The sequence below is a fragment of the Mycteria americana genome, chromosome 1 (assembly GCF_035582795.1).
Source record: "Mycteria americana isolate JAX WOST 10 ecotype Jacksonville Zoo and Gardens chromosome 1, USCA_MyAme_1.0, whole genome shotgun sequence".
In the NCBI taxonomy this organism is placed as follows: domain Eukaryota; kingdom Metazoa; phylum Chordata; class Aves; order Ciconiiformes; family Ciconiidae; genus Mycteria; species Mycteria americana.
Genome location: NC_134365.1, coordinates 7609402 through 7634356, shown reverse-complemented (window position 1 = coordinate 7634356; position 24955 = coordinate 7609402). Strand labels below are relative to the sequence as shown.

Sequence of the window (24955 nt, the reverse complement as noted above, 5' to 3'; positions counted from 1 at the left end):
GGACTCAGAGCAAGAATTTTAAATCTCAGTAGGATTAAGATATTAGCCAGCCGCAAACACAGTTCATAATTCAGCATTTCTGCAAAAGGAGATCAGATTGCCTGAGACAGGCTTTCTAAATTTTTTTCCAAACTTTTCAATGCTCATAAGTGTCTCGCGAGTCTAAGTCCCATCTGCAGAAGTAACAAAAGCGTTTGAGAGACCAACTCTCACAGAAAGTCAGTCAGTGAGACCTAATTCCCAAACAGCCAAAATCTCTTTAGAGGAATTTGCTGAGTGACTGGAGTCACCTCCTGGTGATGCCCAACTTGTCACACCTCAAGGATGACTCATTTCAGGCAGTTTTGAACACCTCCTTCATCAAAATCAAGTTCTTATAAACAACCTCAAGACGAGCAGCCCACGACACATCGCTAATGGCTTATACAGATCTTGCCCATAATCAGACAGATCACTCAGGGTTTTGAAAACACCACTTCTTCTCCAGTCTAGAAGATGGGGTGGGATCCATGCAAGCCAACCCACATACCTAATTTGCAATGAAATGAGCCACACAAGCTGCCTCATCTTACCTAATTTAGGTGCTATCTAAAAGTTGGGCGTTTAGTCCCAGCTCATCACCTAGACTCCTTCCATAAGAAATGGAGAGAGATAATGGAGTCCTAAGCAGATAAGAAAACAGAAGACCTTTTCATTAGAAGAGGTTGTATTATCAGACCCCCTCTTCAGTAAGCAAACATTTAGATTTGCATCTTAACAAAAGTGATTAACTAACTCTAATTGGGTTAAATTATCCTGACTGTCATCTTTTTACCATAGGACCAAAATCTCTGACAAGACTCCTGAAAGAATGAGATCTCTGAACTGTTGACAGTAATTTAATCTGTAAGGCAGAGCCTTAAAAGCTAATGTGCTAACGCACTACTGGTTATGCACATTTTAGATATATTCTAATTTGATAAGTAATACTCTGATTTTCAGAAAGAAGAAGTATTTATTCAAAAGATTAATTATGATTACACCCTCACTTATTTGATGAATATTTGAACCACATAAACAGGAATTTAGTGTCTCGGGTACCACTGTTCTTTGGAGCTGAAACTAAGAAAAGTTGAGTTAAAAACTGAAACACAGAGAGTTGAAAGTATATCCTAAGCAGGGATATTAGATAGAAATGACAGGAAGCCTTGCATACTTGCAAATCCTTGCAAAGGGCAGCAGACCTGAGTTAAGATCAAGTCTGCTACCAAGTCAGAAGCTTGTCCAGCACTTGTCCAGCACAGCAGGATCCAACTGGATCCATTTCTGGAGGTAAAGAAGTACAAATAGTAGCAGACATTAATGACTTCTTAATGGAGCCCTGGCGTGTTTGGCATGTGATAGGTGCCTTAACTTTTTTCCTAGGAATTAAAAAGCAAAGTAGTTAAACTGACAAAAATAATTAATTCCTCATAATATCTTAGAAAATGGGACGTTCTACACATCTTTAAAGAAAAGTGCCAGGAATTGTGTTGCAAGCGATGGATCTCTGAGTGTTACTTCAACACTAGGTAAAATGGATGGGAATAAAAACCAAAAAGAGTTGGCAGAGAGGACACCTCATGGGCCAGCACTGTGGCCCGTGCCTGCCCCAGTCCAGATGAGGACACGTATTCATGTTGCGCCATTAGGAGGAAGGACTCTCACATTTATTTGACGGTGTTAAGCAGGTGCTGCAAATTGGAGCGACGCTGGAAGGCATGAAAGCTTTTGGATGTGGACAAATTGCAGACCATGTATGCAGAAGCCATGTCATCAGGTATAACACTCACGGAGGCCCATTTGTGGGCATCACCACAGTGACTGACAATAAAAATTTTCTGTGGTTGGAAAATGTTGTCTGGGCAACCAATTATATTTAAAAAAAAAAAAAAAAAAGCAGCACTAAAGAGGAGCTGTCTCCTGCGCAAAAAAGAAACAGAACAAATATTTAAAGAGGTTTTTCTTTGTGAGAGAGGGGGAAAAACTCCTGTCAGCACTTTGGAAATAAGCGGCTGTGACCTCTTGAACCGGGATGAGTAAATTCTGCGTTCAGTAAGGTAACAACGGGCCCGGAGGCACTTGTGTAGCTATCAGCGCCCAGACCATGAGTAATGAGAGCTCTCAAACATCTCTCAAAGCACTACAATTCGTGTCACATGCTCCGAGAGCTTCCTCTCCAAAATAGCAAGTTTTCTTATGTAAATGGCTACGCTGAGAGGCCATATGAGATCACCCAGTGCCCAAGCAGAGTTGCACTCCCTCATTTTCATCAGCGCTTCAGCCAACATCATCTGAGCTTCCCTGCATCTCACAGTCTTACTCTAGTCAGTGCCCATTTCAGAACAAAATAAAACATGTTAATTAAGGACAGAAGAGCTGACAGCAAAAGTTAGGAAAATTGCTGTCTCAGCTCAATTCCTGCTAGTGCTTTGGAAGAAGATTTCCAGTCTGGTGTGATTACACAAGACAGCTATTCAGGCTATACAGAGTGCATCCTGACTCATATGTCTTAAAATAAAAAAACGATGGGCTGATGGCTTCATGATGGGAAACCAAAGAAATCTGTTCTTTTCCTGATGTTATCAGGATAGAGTGTGTCCGTGCAGTGGGAAGATAATGCCTGGAAAAAGGTATTCCTGAGACAAATCTGGATCACTGTGTCATCATCTGTTTGAGTTCTCGTACCAGGGTATCATCAGAGGTATGAAAACACAGGTGAGGTGGCAGCTGCAAAGCAAAAGGAGCCTCTCTCTGACTTCTGGAAAACATCAGGTCTTTCCTACCGGAAAGATGTGAGACAAATCTATCCCTGGGGAAGCCACTGTCACTTTAGTTTCATGGATTTCATGGATACCCCAGAGATTAATTTTACCGTCTCAGCTGACTTAGCTTGGTATCGTAGGAGGCACAGGCTTGCTCGATGCGTCTCATGCATGAAGTGAGCCTTTTAAATAGTGTTTGTTCAAACAGACCCTGTCATCACCTGCCCTGTCATCACCCTGTCATCATCATCTCACATTCAGTTACTTTAACTTTTTTAAAAGTATGCTGGTAAACACACTGCTAATCAGTAGCCTGGTACAATCACTACCAAATGGACAAAAGAGCAAAGAATAAATTATAGGAAACAATTTGATACTGCCCAGAAAGGCCCGAGGATCTAAAGAGCCTTTGCATACTGACATCTAGGAGTCAGTAACTTAACACGGTTGTAACAGGATGACTGAACATGTCTGAATAAATGTAGCTCTTTCATTTTCCTATCTTCTATCAGGGCAATCTGGCAAATGCTATCCTTTATAATTAAAATAATGTTACATTAGGTAAAGCTTCTTGGTTTTATAGGTGCTTGCAGAATCGATGCGTTTGAGGATATTCTTCACATGCTCCTGCAAGCAGTGCCTTTGAGAAAACTCATTTGGCAAAGGATTAAAATCGTGGAAGTGAATCCCACAAACCCTGAGCTGGATTGCAGGATGCAGACCCAAAGGAGAAGAGCACACAAGGCAGAGCACCAGCAATTTCTGAAATCTCTATTTCTAATGAACATCTATAAAATCTCATGTGCACTATGTCGTGGCGCTGGAAAACAAGTATTATTCCCTTTTCACTGTGTGTCTGTATTGCAGCTGGGAAGAGTGGATGGACAGTATAACCAAACCTCTTACCAACATAGCCAGGAGTCCCACAGGCTGTGGACATCACATCTCCTTTACCCTCCATCTTTGACAATCCAAAGTCACTGATCATGATTTTTGACTCTTCATCCTGGCTGTAGTAAAGCAGGTTCTCAGGCTAGAAAGGAGAACAAGCAAAATGGGTTTTGAATATGTAAGTCCAATAACAACATGTGTTGGCTGATGCTTTGCATTTAATACAATCCTTAGTTAAATCCTACGCTAATATAATTTGGTTCCCTTAAGTCCTAAAGAGTTGCTCCTACAACCGATATGGAGAACCTCTCCAGAATCTTGTATAGTGACTAAAGGAAGAAGCTGGCACCTTGAGCTTTGAGTAACTTTCCTGGGATAACAAACTTCTCCTTTGGCACCCCAAATAAGAACTAACATTCGTCCTTTACTTGTGAGGTATGTCCAACATGCCATCACTTCAGAGTGATAAAACAGAAGGATTCATTTGAAGGCAGGTAAATATGGTAAATCCAGGTAGTGTAATGAAAAATTTTTATACAGCATTTAAAAAAAGAAAAAGGAAAACAGTAGGTATTAGAGAATTTTTGTATCTTCTCCACTGGAAATAAACTGTTGTGAGAGAGGAAATGCCTTTACACTTAACAGAGTTACAGCAAGGATCTTTTGGCTAGACCTGATTAGGAAAAGATGCCACAGCACTAAGCACAGTCACTTGTTTATGCTGAGAGAAAACAAAAGTCACTCGTCAAAGCCTTGTGACTTTATACCGATGTCAGGTGGGTTGGAGAGCCCAGCCAAACTCCATCTGCTACAGCATAGGCCTCCATCCATATGTGCTACTGCTTGAATGCGCTATTGCTACACAGCAAAGCTCTCGTTAGGTGTTGTGAGAGCACACTTCTTCCCCTACTTAATATCTGGGCTTGCAAAAGGGTCCAGCATCTGCTGGCATCCTGACAGCCTGGTGGGAATGGGGTGCCATTGCACCACCCGGACCTTGGGGTCATCATCTATAAAACTGACAGATACCCAATGGTTCAACATAACCCTGGTGTAGACTTTTGCCCAGAAGCTGGTACAAATGCCTACCCGCATGCAACACATTTTGTCTATCAGCCCGTTGTGTGCTCCAGGAAATGGCGAGAAGCACCTGGGGCCACACAATGTCATCAAGCTCCTCGGGACACATCCAAGCTTGGATTTGTAAGGAGGAGCAATTGCACTGCAGCAGCACCAGCATCTGTCATCCCTCCTCTATTGACGTAACCCCCTGCTCTGGCGAAAATGGAGACGAAGAAGTGCCGGTGGTTGACATTGCCTCCACGCTACTCTGAGGTTCCCATTCAGCTACAAGTGGAGGTTAAAGCACTTTCTGGCTCCCCAGCCCGAGCATGAAGCCATGTAGTGATGGCTTTTTCCATGGGACATAATGGCCTTGAGAGGATCTACAAGCTGCATCCACAGCTGTGAGCCAGCTGTGACTGAGGCAAAAAGGGAAACTATTCTGTTGTAAAAATAACTATGAAGTTGTACCAGTTATGTTTCTTTCTCGTGATACCTCATAAGTCCAGTGCTTTAACTGGCCGTTACAATGCTGACACTGTTTTTAGGCACCGTGTCAGTCAATTTTATGCCATGGTCTGCCCTTGGCTGGAGTTACTCCTGATTTTTACTAGTGCACTTTTGATCTGCTGAGGGGTTGGTAGAGCTGCTATTAAGGGAAAGACAATTATTTCCCAATGATTTCTGCTAACTTGCCTCAGAGCCCCACTTACTCATATTTAGTAAGGCCAAGAAACCCACCCATTTAAAAATTAAACTTGTTTAAAACCCATTTAAAGAACTCTGGTTCTTCAAGCTGGTTAATTCAAAAAGCGTTAACGAGGTGGCTCTGTACCAAGCGGAGCTGCTTGAGCCTTTCAGTCCTTTTGTACATCCTGGACTTCCCTGGACTTCATCTGCTGCCATCTCTTGTTATCTGCTGCTGCGTTATTTAGATTAGGGACTTGGAGCACAGATCTGCTTTTCCCAACTACACCAAGTACTATTTTGGTATCTGAATAACACATAATTACAATAAATAATATAGATGTTTCAAGGGTTGTATTTTTGTAGAGTGGATTCTTTCCCAGAGTTTCATTTTGGGGGATCACGATTCAAAACTTGCACTTATCTTGATATTTTGAGATCATAAAAAGCCTTATTATATCCCTATTTTTGCCATCATGGTATGTTTGTGCTAACAGAAATTCACAGCAGGTGTTCCTCATATATCATATTTTATGAGTCATTTTAACAACTGATATGGTACTGACAAAGACTTGCAAACAAAAAGAAAATAAAAGAGCTCGTCTTTGCCCTAAAATACCACTGGAGAATGTTGGTCTGATCTAAATTCAGCATGTCCTTACATAAACTCTGAAAGTAATTTGAAGATGAACCCACTTCCCAATTACCAGATCTCATATTTTAATACAGAAACTTTTAAATAAGATTAATCTGTTTTAAAGTGAGAGCTACAGCCTTCCTTTAAATTATAAAGACAGGAATATTAAGAGCTTGTACAACTGAATATCTGAATTAAGAGGACTCAGACCTCCCTCCAAAACCTCTGGTTGCAGAAAGAAGCCTGAAGTTATTTCCTTCAAATTGAACTTGAGAGAAAGCTGATCATGTTAAAATACGAAACAACACTTCCATACTGAAATACGGTGGAACTCTAATAAATACGAGCGTATTTCTATGTACTTCAGCAGAAGAGCAGGAAACGAATGGGAACGGAGGGCAATACATGTAGACTGTAGGAGATGGAAGACTAACCAGTGCCTCCTTACAGAAAACCCATTATTTGGTACTGTTAGGACTAAACTGCACAACACTGAGGAAATATTATTTGCGGACATCAGTGTACATTTTCCTTCAGTGGATTCAAGGGTTTGCCTTAAAAATGTGCCAAACCGATACTTTAAAAAATATATTTCTACTATCTATTACTCTGTCTTTGGAAGAGAAGAGAAAATGTCCACTTCTGGCAGAGGTGTCCAGGACTGAGGAAAGTCCCTTGCAGCAGTAAGGTGTGGAAAAGCTCGCAATCCCAGGGGAACAACCCCCACGCAGCGAAAAGATTCACATCTGGAGTCAAAGAATGGCAGAAGGAAAGGACTGTGTTAAGGTTTTCGCAAAATGAGGCCATGTCTGCCTGTCCTGGGCACTGCTCCACCTTGGTGCTGGTGGTTACACCAGTAGCAGGCTCCGTTTTGGCCCCGCTGCATCACATCTTGGAATAATTATTTTACTCCATGCAGCATTTCACATCAGCACTAATTATGGATGAGATAAAAAGCAAATAAATGGTATCTCTCATTACTACAATTCTTCATCCATCTTAAGGCAAAACAGTGAAGTCACATTGCCAGTACTACAATCTTCACTAAGAGGACTTGCCAAAAATTTTGTTTAATAAATGAAGTTTATTAAAACGAAGTTTAATATTAGACTGTATTAAAAAAACAATTAATTTAAAAATACATTCAATAAAAAAAGTATTTAAGAAGTAAAAAAAAAAAGAAAAAACCCCTTATTTGTGGCTATTTACGCTATTAATGTTCATTAAGCCTTTACATAATATGACTTGTTTAGCCAAATTCCACTATCTTTACATGGGGACAATTCAAGGCCACAGCATCAACATCCAAGGCAACTCCTGTTTGGAGCATCCCTCCAAAACACAACCAGAGGTGTTATCTCATTCACTGAATTCTTAATTTCTGGCAGTAAACGTTGATAGAATTAACTAGCTCAGGAACTGAAACCACCGTTTTCTTTTGACATTTGTGTCTTTTTCTAATGCCTTCTACTAATTTATTATTTAAGAGACTAAAGATAGGGATGTTAACTGTGTGTTATGAAATCCAAGCCTTTCTGCTTATTTTAATGACAGTTTAAGATATAGGAAGGAAACAATACAGAAATAATGTTTTGGAGTTTTTTGCCAGAAAAGCTGAGAGGTTTTGATGTGACAACACAGTACAGCTGAAAGGAAAATTATCTAAAAATCACATTGGCATACAATGTTCCTTAGAAGAGATCTTGCCATTAACAGTGTCTCTAAAAACACTGGTCCAAATAGCATGATAGGAAATCATTCCACTTTCCCACACTATTTATTTTTACTAATTATTATTAAGTAAAAGTAAATATAGCACAGCAAATCTGCAAGATACTTTACAGCAGTAAACACTTACATCCCAACTGAGATGAGCTTCCTGCCTTAATGTAATGTTTTGGGTCTTAATGAATGACTTTTCCCCCACACGATATGTGCAAAACTCCCATTGTAACAGCATTGATTGCAAAGTCCTCATTAAAACCAATTACGATGGGAGGATATGGAGCCTTCAAAGCATCCCTTTTATGGTAAAACCTTACTGAAACAGCCAGTCCCAGGGGAGGCTGGATTTTCATGTGTTAGACTCACATAATTATGCAACTTTCGTTAACATTGCCCGGAGGACCGAGCCACACTGCAGTCGTACCTTGAGGTCCCTGTGCACAATGCCCATTCGGTGCAGGTAGTAGACGGCATCCAGGACCTGCCGGATCAGGGTGCTGGCATCCTTCTCAGTGTAGAACCCTTTCTCGACGATGCGGTCAAAAAGCTCTCCCCCAGATACTCTGGAAAACATGATGGGATGCAGAAGTGTGAGGATATGCTTTGTAACGTGCTTTCTACCTCACTCAAGGATGGCCACGGCCATGCACTAGCCACAGGCAGTCCGAGCACGCATCTGCCTGGAGCTCTGGGGGCTCCCCCACTGTCCCAACAAGCATTTGGTTTTGGTTTCTTCATAGTCCAAGGGACCGGTCTCTGCCTCAGAGACCAGAAGAGTAGCAAGGGGCAAAGAAAAGAAGTAACAGAACTAAACCAGAAATAGTCACGCTATAATGGACAATAATATCCATCACACATCAGAGAGTGGTCAAAGACTCGCTAGCACTTGCAGAGGGAAACCACAGCTCTACCCCAGCAAGAGCCAGGAGGAGCAGACACCGGCTTCCACGCTGTCCCACCCTAGCGAACTTTGTATAGGTGAATTCGGTCTGCCCTTCCTGCTGGTGCTGGCCCGCTGAGGTTGTAAGGCTCCCTACTAGTATGAGCCCTCGGGGTTCATTTTTCATTCCACCGACCAAGGCTTGGGTTTTGCCCTGGAGGAATGGTCCCATTCCCCTTTCCCCACCGGCGAGTGAAATGCATACAGTAGTTACTGCCAGTACCTATAGAGCGTTAGTTCATTAAAGGACTCTGGGTCTCTGGCAATTTTAAATGCTCTCAGAAGTCCCCCCCTCCTTTACTCATACATGTATGTTCATTTATCAGCAGCCACTAACTCTTAGGCAGAGCACGGCCTCTGCCCGGCACTGGTAGCAGACAGTTATTGATGAGGGTGCGCAGATTATCAGCACAATTAATCACCAGATGACACCGATGGGGAAAAGATTCCACAACTCAAAGGGGAAAGAAAATAAAACCTTGACATCCTGCTATTTAATGTCTGCTATATTATGCTTTTCCTCTGCCCTTCTAGAAATAACACGTTCTGAACTCAATCTTAAATAAAGAATGGACACATTAAAACTCCCTGGAGGAGTATCTGGAGAAACAAAAGAGGAAAGAAATGTCTGAGTAATTGAAATAATAAAACTGTCAGCAAAAAACTGCCCTACTAGGGTAAATAAAAGATCACCATTTTAACAAGCAAAACCTATTAAAAAATAAAATGTATGCGATATGTTTTTTCAGCAAGTTGTACCACTTAGCATATCATAAATAGCACAGTAAAACTTTCTTTAAAAACAAGCCTAATAAAGGGAAAATAATAAATGATTACAGTCATTAAATACATATGGACTGGGAGCTTGTCATTATATGAACACTAGGTAATTCAGCTGCAGCCACTCCAAGCAATAATCTGCTTGAATAATGCCATGAAGTCACTTCCTAGGGAAGTTTGGAGCCTGAATGGAAGAGAAGGCTACCACTAAAAATGAACACATTCAACTTTGAAACTGAAAAGCAATCTTGGAAGAAAAAAAATAAACCGGATAATCCCCCTATTAAGTGCTAGGTAAACAGACCAAGTAGCTTGCTAAAATACTGGCATTAAACCGAAATTCTGCAGGAAAGGTGAAGTTCACCCAGGGTCTGAAGTCCACCCAGAATACCCCTGGCTGTACCGGCAGCCCTGGGGCTTGCTGCCGGCAGAGAGGGACCGGAGCAGCAGGGCCGGGCTGACAGCGGGGCGAGGAAAATGCCCTGGTACCGTACCGAACCGGAGAGCCCGTGACTCACGGCACAGCGGGGAGGGATGTATGGCAGGTAGGGGCTGCAGTGGCAGAAGTGCCATCACACGACAACCTGCTATGAGATGACACCCTGAACACTGCACAGAAAAACTTGAATTAAAACCCTTTCCTTCCTAGTTTCTCACAACGGGAGTTGTATTCCTCATATATATATATGTATATATACGTATCTATACATACACAGGGTGTGGCTCCAAGCCCCTACACCCTCTGCCCGACCCATCACGTGCCTTGCCAAGGGAGAACGGACACACCTCTGCCTCGCCGTTCGCTTAAGGCAGACACAGTTTCATTGAAGCTGGCTCCTATTAGCTGACTGTCTTTTTATATTTCCCCTGCAGCCCTTTTGTTTCCCATGGATTGATTGCACTGAAAATTGAGCCCACGCAGTAATTAATATGACTGAATACAGCACATTTCCCCATGAAAATGCAGTGTGTGCTGTTTTGCAATTTCATAGTTACTTTTGTTATATTCAAGAGATGGACTGCTTTAGTAGATACTGATTTACATCATGTGCTTTCCTGCACAAGGACTCTCTCCTTTGACGTTTGCAGAGAGTATACTTCCACAAACATTTTTTCATTAAAATGACAACATTTCCCTCCATGCGAGCTCACTCTCCATCCCCCTTAAGCCTCATTCTTTAATCGAAAGCTTTTCTTAGTCAGATTTAGTCCAGTGGATCTACTGTACCCAGGCTCAATCTGTTTATAATTTTCTTTCAACACACGGAAAATATTTGCAACCTCTTAAATGATGCATTGCAAACCAGGCCTTAATCCAAGGACTCAGGAGGAGCAGCTGGTAACTTCACAGCCACTTGCTTATTCAGTGTCAACAGAATCCCAGGTACACGCAGAGAGTTGAGGGACCCGTGCTCCTATTTATTCATGTGGTGACTCCGTGTTATGGTACATGGGATTTGCATTACATATTTGCACTCACCTATAGAGTCTCCCTGCTCCGGGCATGTCTCATGGCTGGGGTTCACCTCCCAGGGATGCTCTGCAATTCAGCACCCAAGGCCATGGCTACTTTCCATATGGAGCTTATGTCCATATGGCTTTTCTCCTCCAAAATAGGGTTAATTCAACCATAATGTCATTGGGAATGCTGCTCCCTGTATGCTGCCCAAGGACTGACAGAAGTCAATGCTGTACCAGGAGCAAAACAGCAAGAGCAGCTGTGGGAGAGAATTTGAGCTCTAAACTCATGGTGGAGATGTGGCCTGTTTGTCTAAAGCTGGTCTTGATCCCAACCCTCTCTACCCTGCTGGGACGGGACTTGGCATCCTGCTCTGCACAGACCTGGGCACTCACAAAGCGCTGCTGCAATTTGTTTGTTCCAGTCTTCATTATTCTGGGATATATTTTTTTCTTTAATGGCAGCACCAGCTTTGCCCTCTCTACGGCAATTTTGAGCAGTGCATAGGAGGCAGAGCTGAAACTGCAGGCAGTAAGAGCAGAATGAGGTCCTTGTCTTAAAGAAATTTAAGACAAAATTTTCTGACCAGAAAGAGAGGGCAGGAGGAATTTCTCATTAGCGGCAGAGGACTGCTCCTGTCTTGCAGCTGGCACTGGCTCACGGAGCTGGACACACTGTCCCAAACATCAGCACAAGGAACTGTTTTCCCCTGCTGATTTCGATCTTAGTTCCCTGCAAAGAAAAAGTCAAAGGAGGAGTAGCCAAGTGCAGTTACTTGAAAAGCATTTAACCCTGGGAACAGCTCAAGTGTCACGCTGCGATCCAGAGTGGCATTAGCCCTGCCTGGGGACTCAGAGCTGGGCAAAAATCAGCAAAGCGGCTGCAGCTGCATCTCCTGCATGCATGCCTGCTGGGACTGCCTGCAAGGCATGTGTGGCTCCATCTCTTGGTGCCTGCTTGCCCACCGAAGAGTGGCTCTCCCTGGTTCACCAAGGGGTGTGGGGAAAGCCCAGCGCTTGGAGAAGGAGCTAAGCTGGGTGTCCACATCACACATGGACACCCCCAGCACGTGTCCTGCCTATCTCCAGGAATATGGGAATCACTTTCAAACAATGCCCAGAAGATTAATTTAATTTAAAATGAAAAAAAAAAAAAAACAAAACCCAAACCCAACCATAAAGGTGAATACTCTCCACTTCTACTACATCTTTTACCTGAAGCTATGTGCCTTTAGCTCAAGTCACTGACTATCAACATAAGGAAGGCCAGAATAAACATTATTTCCATTTTCTTACTGCAGGAAAGAGAGAATCAGACTTGTCCCCATGAAACAACCAGGATATATAGCAATGTCCTGTTCCACAAACCCTAGCCAACTAAGAAAGATGCATGACGCATTGCCATCAAACCCCATTTTGAAGGAGGGCAGTAGGACACAGCTTGACCATATGAAAAAAGAAGCATTATCTACAATTCCAATGGGGAAACACAGATTGCACTCTGGTTCCAGGGTTTCCTGAGATAAAACCTTCCAGATCTAGTGTTTCATTACGGAGACTTCATGTATCAATCATGCAGATGATGCAAATCTTTCAGAGGGTGCACCCTGGTGCTGGAGTTTGCAATAAAGTCCTACAGTCCTCTGGTCTGGGGTCAACTATAGAAAGTTTTCCCAGCTCTAACGAAGATGAAGGAGGGAATGGAGACAGATGTTAAAAACAGAATCAATGTCTGTTGTTATATTTTTAATCTTTTTTTTTCTGGCTGGATTTGGGGATTTTGCCTCTTGCTTCTTCCCAATTTGGTGTTTAAATGTAGATCCAAACCTTCAGCACAGGCTGCCACACTGAGTGTCTCGGTTTAGGACAGGTTTCAAAAAACTTTGAAAATGCCAATGGTTTTGTGTACACGGATGAGCTACCTCATTATACGGGCTCTGTGTGCGCACACTGTTGGCTGAACACCCTGCGCAGACACTGAAAGACCTTACAATCTTCACTAGAGGCAAAGGAGAGGTCGCTGTAGCAATGTCCTAATCGTTACTAAGGCTCTGTTCAACAGTTGGTGTCAGTCCGTGCCGCTACACAATTTCTATATTTTTGTAATTTCTAATTTACTGATGTAACTTGGGACAGATGAGGAGACATTTCAGCATTACTATTACACCTTTACTTTACATTAACCCATTTCACCATCAAGTTCATCAGGAAAGAGCCAAACTGACAAAGAAAAAGAAAACAGCCCCTGCTGCAGGGAAGGGAAAGGACATGATCAACCTTTTTCTGAAGCAACCAATTCCTTTGCAGTACCATCAGGAAAGCAGAACATGCAAAGTTTCAAAGAAACGCTTTGATTAAAGATGAGCAGCAAAAAACCCCTCCCTTGTACTTTAAGACTCCTAAACTCACAAACAAAGGGCCAGTCTCTCTGGATTTCTGATGTTTTTGCCAGCGGTGTGAAACCTGCAACCGAGTGCGGGTCACTCTACCGAGTACCTGCCAGACCACCACCGCAGTGGGGCTGCCTGGCAGGGGACATCCCTACATGTTAGCCTTCAGGTAAAAAAATACATGAATAAAAGAACAAATAAATGCTGGAATTAAGAAGACGTTAGTCATATATTGATATTAATGTATTCATGTTACCCTTTCTTTCTCTTGCTGGTACCATCTGTGTGTACAGATAAATCCTCTCATTTATTCTCCCCTGCATCCCCTACTACTATCCAGTGTAGGAACCTTTCTGCTTGTTTTAGGAGCTTGAAAAATAACACCCTTTGAAATACCACTTTGACTTCTTTGCCATTTGGCAAAACATTGATGTTTTTCTTTTCTGTCTCTTCTGGAGTACAGGCTGGAATTGCTCTGGATTGTTTACTGCTTGACAGTTTAATTGCTTTTGATCAAAAGTCTTAGTGATGAACTCATCAGCGGTGGATTTACACAGAGAAGCCCATCAAAGCTATTCAGAGCTTGTAGGCTTTTCCCTCCAGAAGCGCATGGTGTTCACCTGATGCTTCACTGCAGTTCAAGCCATGATCCAGCCTCCGTTGGACAAGTCATCAAAGCACCACCAGGCTGGGTTAGAAGAACCAGCGCAGAAAGGCAGAGACATTCCTAGGGACTTGCTAACCACTATTTAAACCTGCAGATTAGGGATGCCTAAAGAAAAGAGGGCTAATTTCAGAAATTTGGAGCAGGAGACATCCCTGACCAATATGAAAAATAGGTAAAATATGAGCATTATCCTACAACTGTGAACAGCTTACTGATCACAAGTTACATGTTTGCAATTTCCTACCATATAAATCAGAAAAAGCACATAACTCAGCCCCTGGGGCATGAAGCTGGAAGTGTGAGGTGAGATAAGAAAGACCGAAGGGACCATTCCTGGGAAGTTCTGGCTCTGAGGATTAGTTTTCTCTAATGAAGGAATTCTTATTAATACAAATATTTCCATTTTAAAAATTTATTTTGTTTTTAACGGAGGGCTTTTCTGTTTGGCTTTAAACTTCCTCTGCATTGTGAAAATGCATGAGAACCAGAGAGCAAACCTGGGCAGCTCGCTGTTTGAAAGGAAAGAGAAATTGGCTGCCCTCGTCTCATTGTTCGAACGACGTAACACATAAAAAGAAAACGAGTAAACAGATTAATAGATTTTAGACCCAGAAAAGAACATTACGATTATTCAGTCTGACCTCTTGCAAATATAAGTATGTGATTAAAATTCTCCTTGTGCCAATAATCTACGGTGCTAATCAGGCAGGGACAGATATTGCTATAGAAATACTGTATGTCCTACAGAGACTTGCCTTATTCAGTATACATCTCAGAAAACTGCACCGGCTTTCTCATTTGCAGCAGATCATAAAATATTCAGCCTGAACGAGGCAAGGACTTCCTTGTTATTGTAGCATTAAATCACTCACCTTAAAATCTGATGGTAACATAAATATATGTTCCAAGGCCACCAAAGAAAGGACACGGCATTAATTTTGGCTTACTTTTCCAGAATACAGGTGTGTGCATGTGGTAGGGAGGGAGGGATGGGTGTTAGTACCCTCTCCTTTGACAGCACTGTTCAAAGCAACGCTGCTGTGGGATTTATTCTGGAGGGCTGATGGTTCCTCAGCCCTTCATCACCACTGCGATGGTGGCTGCACCAGAGGGCTGCCTCCCACCCTGAGGGGCTGTTTTGGAAAAGATTGGGCAAAAATTATGTGATCATCTCTCAGAACCAAACTGAGCAAACTAAAACATTTTTTTCCCTGCACTAAAAGTTTCATAAGACATTTGCTGAGCAGCTGTAGTGAGGTTGTGCTTTGGAGAACAGACTTCTGTTTCCACTGGGACAAGACCATTAAGTCTCTGGAAAGCTCAGATCAGGGACATAATGTAGTTTGGCAGTTAAAATCTTTGGAGACAACATTTTCCTTCACAGAATCCCTACTGCGGAACTCTTTTGAGGTCCACGATTTTTCGAGGTTGATGCTGTCTTGTTTTATTCAAAATTTTATTCCGTATTAAAATATTCAACATTGTATTCAAAATTTCCCCTGGTTCCATCAGCGGTAAAAAGTGTGACAGCACTAGTAGCAACCAAATGACAAAGGACCTTAGGTTTTTAAGTCTCTTGTGACTAAACCTTACTGACTGACAGCTTATGACAGCTTTTCAAATGCCAGCAGCTCACTTGCCTCTGTCTATGCTTATCCCCCCAGGCAGTGGTGCATGGAGGAGACCTAGGACCTGCCAGATACAGCAACACTTCCCCAGTGCTGCTATCACTATTTATGAGGCATGTATCTGTAGTAAAGCAACCCGCACCGATAACCCCACCACGCAATCAAATAGTAAGGAATATTGTAGCAATCTTTCACATCTCTAGTGCTCTGCTGAGGTCTACAAACACGATGGGCAGAAGATGGGCACATCTATTTCCACTCTTCTGAGCTCTTATAATTTGATTTGCACCTCCACAGGAGCCAAGGAATCATCTAGTATTAGCAGCTTGATCACACTCAAGTGTGCTCCTTGTCATTTTAAAAAAGACCTATGGACATATACATTGGTTATTCAGCCTGTTTTTCTTCATGGCTTTGCATTAAATGAAAAGGCAAAGCTGAAGCTCAGCAATGGTGACTTTCACCTGTGCCCACCGTGTCAGTCAACGATTTGATGTCACCACATGTGAATCCATACACACAATGGATTCACCACAGGTTTCACTATGAAAAAAACAGCATTTTAAAAAATGTCATTAAAATATGCACAGTATGCATTAAATAACTCCAAAGTTTAGTTTTAAAGAAGCAGTTACTCCCTGATTTATTGATTTCCTTATGTGAGATGTCAGTAAATCAGCCCAAGCACAATCACTGTTGTTCATTGTGTGTATATATACACACACACACACATATATATGCTGCCTCAACCTTTCTCACTTTGCTTCTAGAAAACAGAAAAGTAGAGCTCTGTAGACAAACCACTACACAAAAATCGTTTTCCAGTGTCTGAGGGCTGGAACAACGTATTTCCTAACTGCTGTCATATTCCTCCAGCTCTCCATAAAATAAGCGGATAGTTAAAATCTGGAGGAGATTCCTCACCTGACAGCAATTTAAAAGTAGGTCATGTTTCAGCACTAAGAGGTTGGGTTTGTTTTCCTTTTGACTTGTTTTCCAATGGAAACCAACCTCGATGTCCTGCCAGCATTAACTAGGAAGAACAGACCTAAAAATAATGAGAACCGATGTAACTGAAAACGGATACCGTAAATTACGCAATGTATAGTAAACAATTATGAAATACAAGATGAATGCAGCACTAAGAATTGTCCTAAATATCAAAAAGGACCACAGAAAAGTAGAGTAAAGTCAGTCTCAGCTGGAGCTTAAACAGCCCAGCTTTTCTGCGGATAACACTTAGCAGAAATTTGCTTTTGTGTGTATATTCCTTTTTCGGAGTCTGATTTCCACATGCTTCCTCACAAGTAAGTTTGCAGGCAGACATCATTGTGGAAACAGCTGATGTTAGGATAACATTGGGTGATCCTTGTCTCAGTGCAGAGAGAGCTCTGAAGCCCCTTGTATCACCTGTGTCTCACATAAATTCTACTTATTTTAGCTTTTCTACAGGATGTACAACACCTACAGACTTTGAGTTGTCCCTCTGTACTGGATGAAGTACACCAAGGAAAATTTATTTTGAACCAAAGAAAGAAATGCAGTCAACTGGTCAAGATACGTTGTTGCAAAAATCAACTTGTCCAAGTAGTGGGTAGAAACGATACATTGGGAGCTAAATATTAAAACCAAACAGACCAATGTAACTCTAAATGATACAAGTATCTTGTTTTATCAAACTGTTACAACAGCTATATATACATTTAAAAAGTCATTAATGTGCTGTTCAACTTTTGAGAAAGTGTGAAGAAACTTCCAGAGAATTGATAAATAAACCCACAAAATTCTAGGTGCTTATAATGAAGTATTTCTTAAGAAATCTGCAAGTAACTAAAGTAAATACAAGGAAAAACCCATTTTATGGTACATGCACAATTTCAGGATATACAATATCTATAAAAATCAGGAAATAAATGTTGGAGTTATCAAGGACAGTTCCCTGAAATGCTCTGCGGCCATGAAAAAGCAAGCAGAAGTTTGGGAGAAAACTGAGTGCAAAGGAGAAAATAATTTGTTCCCCTAAACATCCATGGTACACTCACACCTTCAACATTTTTGACAAAGTTCATCTCACCCAATCTTGCAAGTCTACAGAATAAGCACCCGTATGAGAGCTACCACCCTCATCTCCTTCAGCCAACAGAAGGAAGGAGGCATTTGTAGGGTGTGATCTGCTAAGGGCACACTTCAGGGTGTGAGGAACAGAAATGTCCATTTCTGTGTTCATTCGGACAAATCCCACCATGATGACCTTTATGGAAAAGAGTCCTGAAGACGCTTTGGCCAAAAGTATAGTCAAACTTGGGAAAGTGCAGAGGAGAAACACAAGCAGGACCAGAGAGCTTCTCCATGAAAAGAGAGCTCCAATTTACAAAGAAAAGAGATGACAGAGGAGATACGATAGCATTCTACAAAATCATGAAAAGGATGGAACATGGAAAAGGGAAATATAAGGAATTATTTCACACCATAGATGAGAAATGGGGGACCTAATGGAATTAGCAGGTGGTGGATTTAAGACAAAAGCATTTGTCGTCTGAGGAGCAATCCCACAACAGATGAATCTTTGGTATGACCCAGTAAAACGGCGCTCATGTTCTTATGTTTGTGCTCATCAAATTAATTATTGAATTACTCACTCAACTCTGGTCTGAATGTGCATATCTACATTAAGTGAGTCCTTTGATTCACTCACTTAAAATCAAATATGACAGATTCATAGATTTTAAAGCCATTATGATAATCCAATCTGACCCCAGACAAAACAAAGACTGTACAATTTTTGCCTCAGATCCATAGCTCCTGGCTGGACAAAAGACTATCGTTTAGCAGGGTAGCCAGGCTTGACTTAGAAGATACCTCTAATCCCTTGCCTGCTTTGTCCAGTGGTTAATTACATGAGTTGACTAATTACATTGAGGTTTTTTCCGACGATAATTTCTGATGTCCTGTCATTGGATCCCTTTCAACACTGTCTGCAGACTCTTTAGCCATATTAAAGCAACCTTACCCTTTTCAGGTTTTGGTAACTTCATTTTTCTTGATTCTGTCTGATGTTTCTCTCCAACAAGTTTATATTCAACAGCTACTTTCACAGCCTCTGTGAAGAGACAACTAGAAGCTGAGCGCATATACAGTGATGCTCATTTCCAGTTCTCCATCTGGAAACTTAAATTACCATGTTGCGTATCTTCACCTACATCTGCATCAGCAATGATCTGGCCATTCCTGGACAGGATATGGACCAGTACTATCTGTATTTCAATATTGAATAAAATATAATCTAAATAGAATATAGAGTCTCCAATTACCACTCTCTTCTGAACATCATTCGTTCATTCTACATCTCATGATGTTTATCTCACCACCGTTCAATAAAAATATCCCCATTTTCCACAGCAGAGAGTGAACTTCTCCAATTTTCAGCGATGTAGAGAGACATCAAACTGAATTCTTACAGCTCAGATGCTGCCTCAGCTAAAAGAAACTTGTATGACTGTTTAGAGCAATATTATGCCTTTAGCCAGTAAATTCAGTTTCTACTGGAGCTGCAAGGGCACTTGTAATGTCATTGAAAGAATCAGGAGGAACAGGAATTGAATCTGGAGACCTCAGGATCATACGTGAGTTGATTAATCTCTTGCCCAGTCATCTCTAAAGAGGGGACAGTGGACACAGGCCACGGTGAGTGAGGATGAGTGGTATACGCAAACAGACCAAAGCTGTTAAAAGCAGATTATGGCAAACACAATGATCTAAATCCCACTGCTCCAACCCCACTGCACACCTTGCTGTGTCCCACCTGAGACTTTCCTCTCACTTACCCTATTAATTGCAATTTTTCACATTACCCATTCTTTCCCAGCTCCGTGCAGGAAGCCTGTGAGTGGACGTGATTTGTGATGTTTCTTGTGCATTGCTGATGGGCCAGGAAGAGCACTCACAACTACAGCTTCATGTTTATTTGCAGATTGCCAGCTGCCTTCTCCCATTAGCAACAGCTAATTTCCAAGCTGTGCCCTTTGCACAGATAAGGCACAGCAGGGGCCGGGAGGACCTGCTGATTTATTGTGGTTTGGCTGGAGGGTGGGTAGCACAGATATTCTCTCACAGCCTCGAGGGAAGATTTATGATGTACAAAAGAGGCATTTTCTTAAAAAAAAAAAAAAAAAAAAAGAAGGGAAAAAAAAGGCATCTGGTCCTAATTCCTGATATTCTCCAAAAAAACCCAGAAGTCGGGTATGTGAACCACCAAAGCTCATGTGATTTCTGCTCTTCAACTCCAGTGGGATGAGCTCCTCAAGGAGATGCTGTCCATGGCATCCCTGTGAGAGATGGGAAGAATGAGGTGCCACCAGCTTCCCAGGCCTTGGGAGAGATTTTAAATATCCACTTATACATTATTGCTCCAAGGCTGCTGTCTATTCCAACACTTTACATAGTTTCCTTGACACAGAAAATGAAAGTCTCCAGCTAATTCTTCGTTAATCAACACAAGTAGCTCCACAGTAAGCAACCAGGCAAAACTGGCCAGCAGAAAGGACAGCCTTCAAAAATGCTGGGAAACCACGAGTGAAACCAGCTGGGCATGGAGAGGACAGAAAGGACAATCCTGCCAACACCCTGTGCTTGCTCAGCCCATGTTGGCTGCCCAGCACTAAAACCAGCTGCCACAGCCACAGATTTACTGGTTTTATTCTGTGCAACAGCTGAATTTACTACGTTTTGAAAGAAAAAACCCACCCTTCCTGGAGGGAAAGTATTTGTTGAAAGATATAGTAGGAGCATAGTACACAAAAGAGAAAGCTTCCAGAATGTCCTACATCAAACAAATGTGCCCTGGGGCTTATTTTAATAATTCTTCAATTATTGCCTTGCTGGTGGCTGATTTAGTCCAGGCTGTTGAGATGTTTCTCATGGAAATCATCAATTCATCATGGAGATGACTTCCAAGAATCTAATCACGCAGATGAAAACAGACACATGTTCATGCTAATAATGAGGACTCCAGCTAAAGAGGGAAGATTTTATGTATCTGTTATTTTTGAAGGTTTATTTGCTCCTGTGTCTTACCAAAGCAGGCTGGCCAACTGCCAGGCATTCTGTTTTTTACTGTGACTGTCCCATGGCCTTGGGAGAGATTTTAAATATCCACTTATACATTATTGCTCCAAGGCTGCTGTCTATTCCAACACTTTACATAGTTTCCTTGACACAGAAAATGAAAGTCTCCAGCTAATTCTTCGTTAATCAACACAAGTAGCTCCACAGTAATTTTATTTTCAAGACAGAAGAGCAAATCAATGCCAACAAGCAAATCCTTATAGTTCATGCTCAATATTTTAGGAGTTTGTGTTACAATCACTGTGTCTATTTCTGTAGTATCTTTCAACAGGTGAATTAGTGACAAACTGTAAAAGCTGATGTTTGAAAAAAGCAAAGCCATAATGGATACAACAAATAAACTTAGCTGGAAAAATTGAGAAAAGCTCAACCAGATTCTCTCAGACGCAGTAATCCGTGGGAGCTACATCCACCACCAAAAGCCCAACACAGCACAGTTCAAAGACTCTTCTGTATCTCACAGCAAACACCTGGGTCATCTTCTCCACCAGACCACCAGTGCGAGGACAGCAGCGGTGCTGGGGCAGGGCACAGTGACACTCCTGTCCATCCCTCACGACAGCACCATAAAAATCCCCCTCCCAGGAGCGGCACCCCAAAGGCAGCTCTTGGGAAGCACCACCCCAAAGCAGAGCGGGCAAAGAGCAAGGACATGGTCCTCATTGCCTCCAAGCCCCGCCGACCTCCAAAGCATCCAACAGGACTATCCCAAAGCCGCAAAGAAAACTTGCTGCCTCCTACTATTTGCCGTGCCCTGTGCACAGTTCTTCCTTGAGCTCTAACTCCTGGGGACCATAAAGGATATAATTCCCCCATGTTTCACATTTCATACTTAAACTGCCCTGTAAAATCCCATTCATGAGCAAGCCTCAAGCAACAGCAAAAATACAAGCTGTAAAACTGCACCAGCTTCAGATTACAGCCATCGAACTGCTCCTCCCAGCTCAGCCTTGCAGCTCTCGGGGAGGCCCACGGCAGGACATGACCCCAAGACCTCGCTTTCTGCCACGCAGGCTGACAACGGACGAGGTATAAGCCAGCACATGTGGCTTGGGACCTTATCCCACTTCTGGGGGATGCAAAGGGTTGTGCTGATGGACGTGATGCTGAACTGGTCTGAACTGCCACTGTAACAGCTCAGTACATCCCATAGGGAATCCTTGGCATTACCATTTAATTGCTGTCTACTTAATTTGGCCAGTATAGGATCTGATAAGATCCTGGGCGTTCCCGCTGAGAAATTAACGCGATCTCATCATTTAATGGATTTAGTTGTGACTTAAAAAAGTTTTTAAACTTCCTTTTACATTTTATAGGGATACTCTTAAGTGCCAATCCTGGCTGCTTAGCATCTGTTGCATATGTTATAAACACAGTTATGTGAAAATTGAATTCAAAAGCTCCTCCTCCATCCCAAACCGAAACTAACGATTAGATAAAACCCAAACAATAATCTAGCAAATATAGCCCTCATTGTGCTCCTGGGCTGTGTGATTTATGCACTGACTAGGAACGCCAGGGAGTTTAGAAAATGGCTGGTTTCTTAAGAGTTTTTCGCTAATATGGTAGTCAAAGCGCACTGCAAAAATTCACGGACAAAAATGAAATACAGACTTTGGCTGCAGGGCTCCCAAGCCCTGCACAGTGATCCCGAATGTCCTGCATTCGGCAACAGCATCCGACAAGTGATGGGCAAATACCAAGTGGGACAGACCCAGACATGCCAGTGGTGTTGCACTGATTACAGCAGTGGAGGATTTCACTCAAACAGCGTTAATCTGGGGTTTGACAAGGAAGCAAGTTAACAGCCATTGTGACCAGCAATGACCCTAAGATTATGAAGAAGGACGTGGCAAGGTAGTGATGCAAGTCGTATAGCAGAGCAATTAGCTTGGAATAAAGAGACTTTTATTCTGGCACAGACCAAATCTGTAGGAAACTTATCTATAGTAGCTGCTCCAGTCACTGTCCAGTACAGACAAAATCTGAGCATCGTGGAGCGAGAAGCCCAATGCACTTAGCTGAAGAATGCCGCTATTTTAGCTTTTAAGGAGTCTGTGCCTTGTATGTGCATATAACACAAGAGAGCTTTTGTAGGATACCTGCTTTTGTCAAGCAGTTGCCTCCCAGCACCTTGGAGCCTGCACACTGATGCACAAGTATTAGGGCAAAAATATCTGTGCAACTGGTTGTCTGCATGACAGCAATTCTGAGGTTGAAAACAGAGGAAACGGTATTAAAAATCAGTACACTCAGTCCAGGCACTGCCAGGGAGGCACTGAGTCTCCCTAAGCCAATGCATTCAAATCAGTAAACTGCTATTATGCTGGTCCTAAGGAAGAGATCAAAGAAAAGTGCTAAGACTTTAAATATCCACAGCTAGATGGTCTGATCTCTCTGCTGACCAGGCAATTTTCTGTTGCTTGCATGCCAAACAAGGTCTCACTAACACCAGATATGGCAAAGAAATTAATATTACTGCAGTAATTACATCTGATACTCACAAAGTGAGTGCTGCCACACAGCCCCACAATTCCTGTCCCCAGGTCTCTCACATTGGTGGGCAGGGAGGTGTGAGACATGCAGGATCATCGCACTTCCCTGCAAACACAAAAGCATGGCAAAGGCAAGAGCTTCAAGGCAGGGGAGAGGTGTTTAACCTTTGCTCTGCCACTGATTTCCTGTGCGACCTTCAGCAAGTCACTGAAGGATGACTCTAAAAAGAGACTTAGGTCCCTCAAGGGGGAATTAGGCATCTACGATCAAATCCGTGGTTTGTGTAACCCAGGTACCGACAGTGCTAACAGGTCAAGACCTACCATGCAGCCAACTGCGAGCAGCAAAGCTCCCAGGACATGGGGTACAAACTCTGCTCCCCGCTCCAGCTGGAAGAGAGGAGAGGGGTATTCAAGCCAATAGCTCCAACTCTTGGAAAGTGCCCTAAACCACAGGGTGTTTTCCATACCTCCTTCTGAAAATGTTCCACCTCTCAGAAAATAACTCAAGACTCCCTCAGCGCCGTAACACTTACTCAGCACTGTGACTGCCTTCTTGATGCTAATGTCACAGAACAGTAATGGGGTCCATTAGAATGAATATCAATTGTTCCCTTAACCTTTGTAGGGAGCCAAATTCACCCCTTTGAGAACTATATTCATCCTGTCATGCTTTTAGTAGATGGTAACCTTAGCCCATGTCTTCCATAACTAACTGAAAAATCACCAAGCCAAGTTTGGCCTTGCAGAGAGAGAGTGCGTCCGCCTCTCCGGCAGGCAAACCAGGTGTATTTACGCAGTGGAAGAAGTCATTCACTTCAGCCGTTTGTTACAGACCAGTATGGAAAACAGATTTCACACTGATGATTTATAAAGTACTTTTAGACAGCCCTTAAATAATGAGTTATAACCAGGTACGAACATCCAAAGCCACTGCTGAAAACGCTCTCCTGCTCTTGCCGTGTTATTTATGCTGTGCTGGTTGCAAGAACTCAGCTCCCTGGTCCAGCTCCTCAGCCCAGCACCAGGATTGACCCATCTCAGTGCCACAGATGTCTGTTTTCTATTTGGCTGTGGTATTCCCTGTGCAATATTAAAATGTCATCAATTCAGTTTAACAGGCCAAGTAAAGGCCTTAGTCAACCATTTAACAGCTAAGTAAAACATATGGCAAATGCATATCAGTCCAGGGACTGCATTAAAAGTTTAAGGGTTCAATTAAGAGGAATCTTACTGGTGTGTTCTCTGGAGGTTAGGAAAACAGAAATACCAAATGTTCCCCCCCTTGTAGCTGTTAAGCACCAGGCTGAAACCCCCTTGTTAAAGTGCTTTTTGTTAAAGTGCTATTCCAGTATGTTGAAAGCACCTCTGTATAATACTCAGTTAAAATAAACTATTTGTTGGGAAAATGGAGCCAATATTTTTATGATTTGGGGTTGTTTTTTTTTATAATTGTTGTTGTGCCGCAATGTCCTACCTTAAGCGCCCATGTTCATTGCCACCACCTGAACGCTGAGGCTGCAAGTGCCCAGCCCTCCCACAAGTATCCCAGCACTCCCGAGGCTGAAAGCTCAGACACAAACCCAGCTGAACTTGGCTTTCAGAGCTGACCGAAGCCCTGTTTGAAGATGCAAAACCAACGGATGTAACACATTCCGCACACAGCAGTGTCTCTGGATTCAAGAAGG

General features: G+C 42.5%; 1 protein-coding gene across 2 annotated transcripts in view; it reads right to left on the bottom strand.

Annotated features, from left to right (window-relative positions):
* CAMK1D (calcium/calmodulin dependent protein kinase ID) overlaps positions 1–24955 on the bottom strand; it is a 226330-nt gene that overhangs the window by 34032 nt on the left and 167343 nt on the right. For both annotated transcript variants that reach the window (XM_075524407.1, XM_075524325.1), the window contains 2 exons: positions 8210–8348; positions 3690–3816 (listed from right to left, as the gene is read on the bottom strand). In XM_075524407.1, the coding sequence (XP_075380522.1) occupies positions 3690–3816; positions 8210–8348 (266 nt within the window). The remainder of the gene's footprint in view (positions 1–3689; positions 3817–8209; positions 8349–24955) is intronic.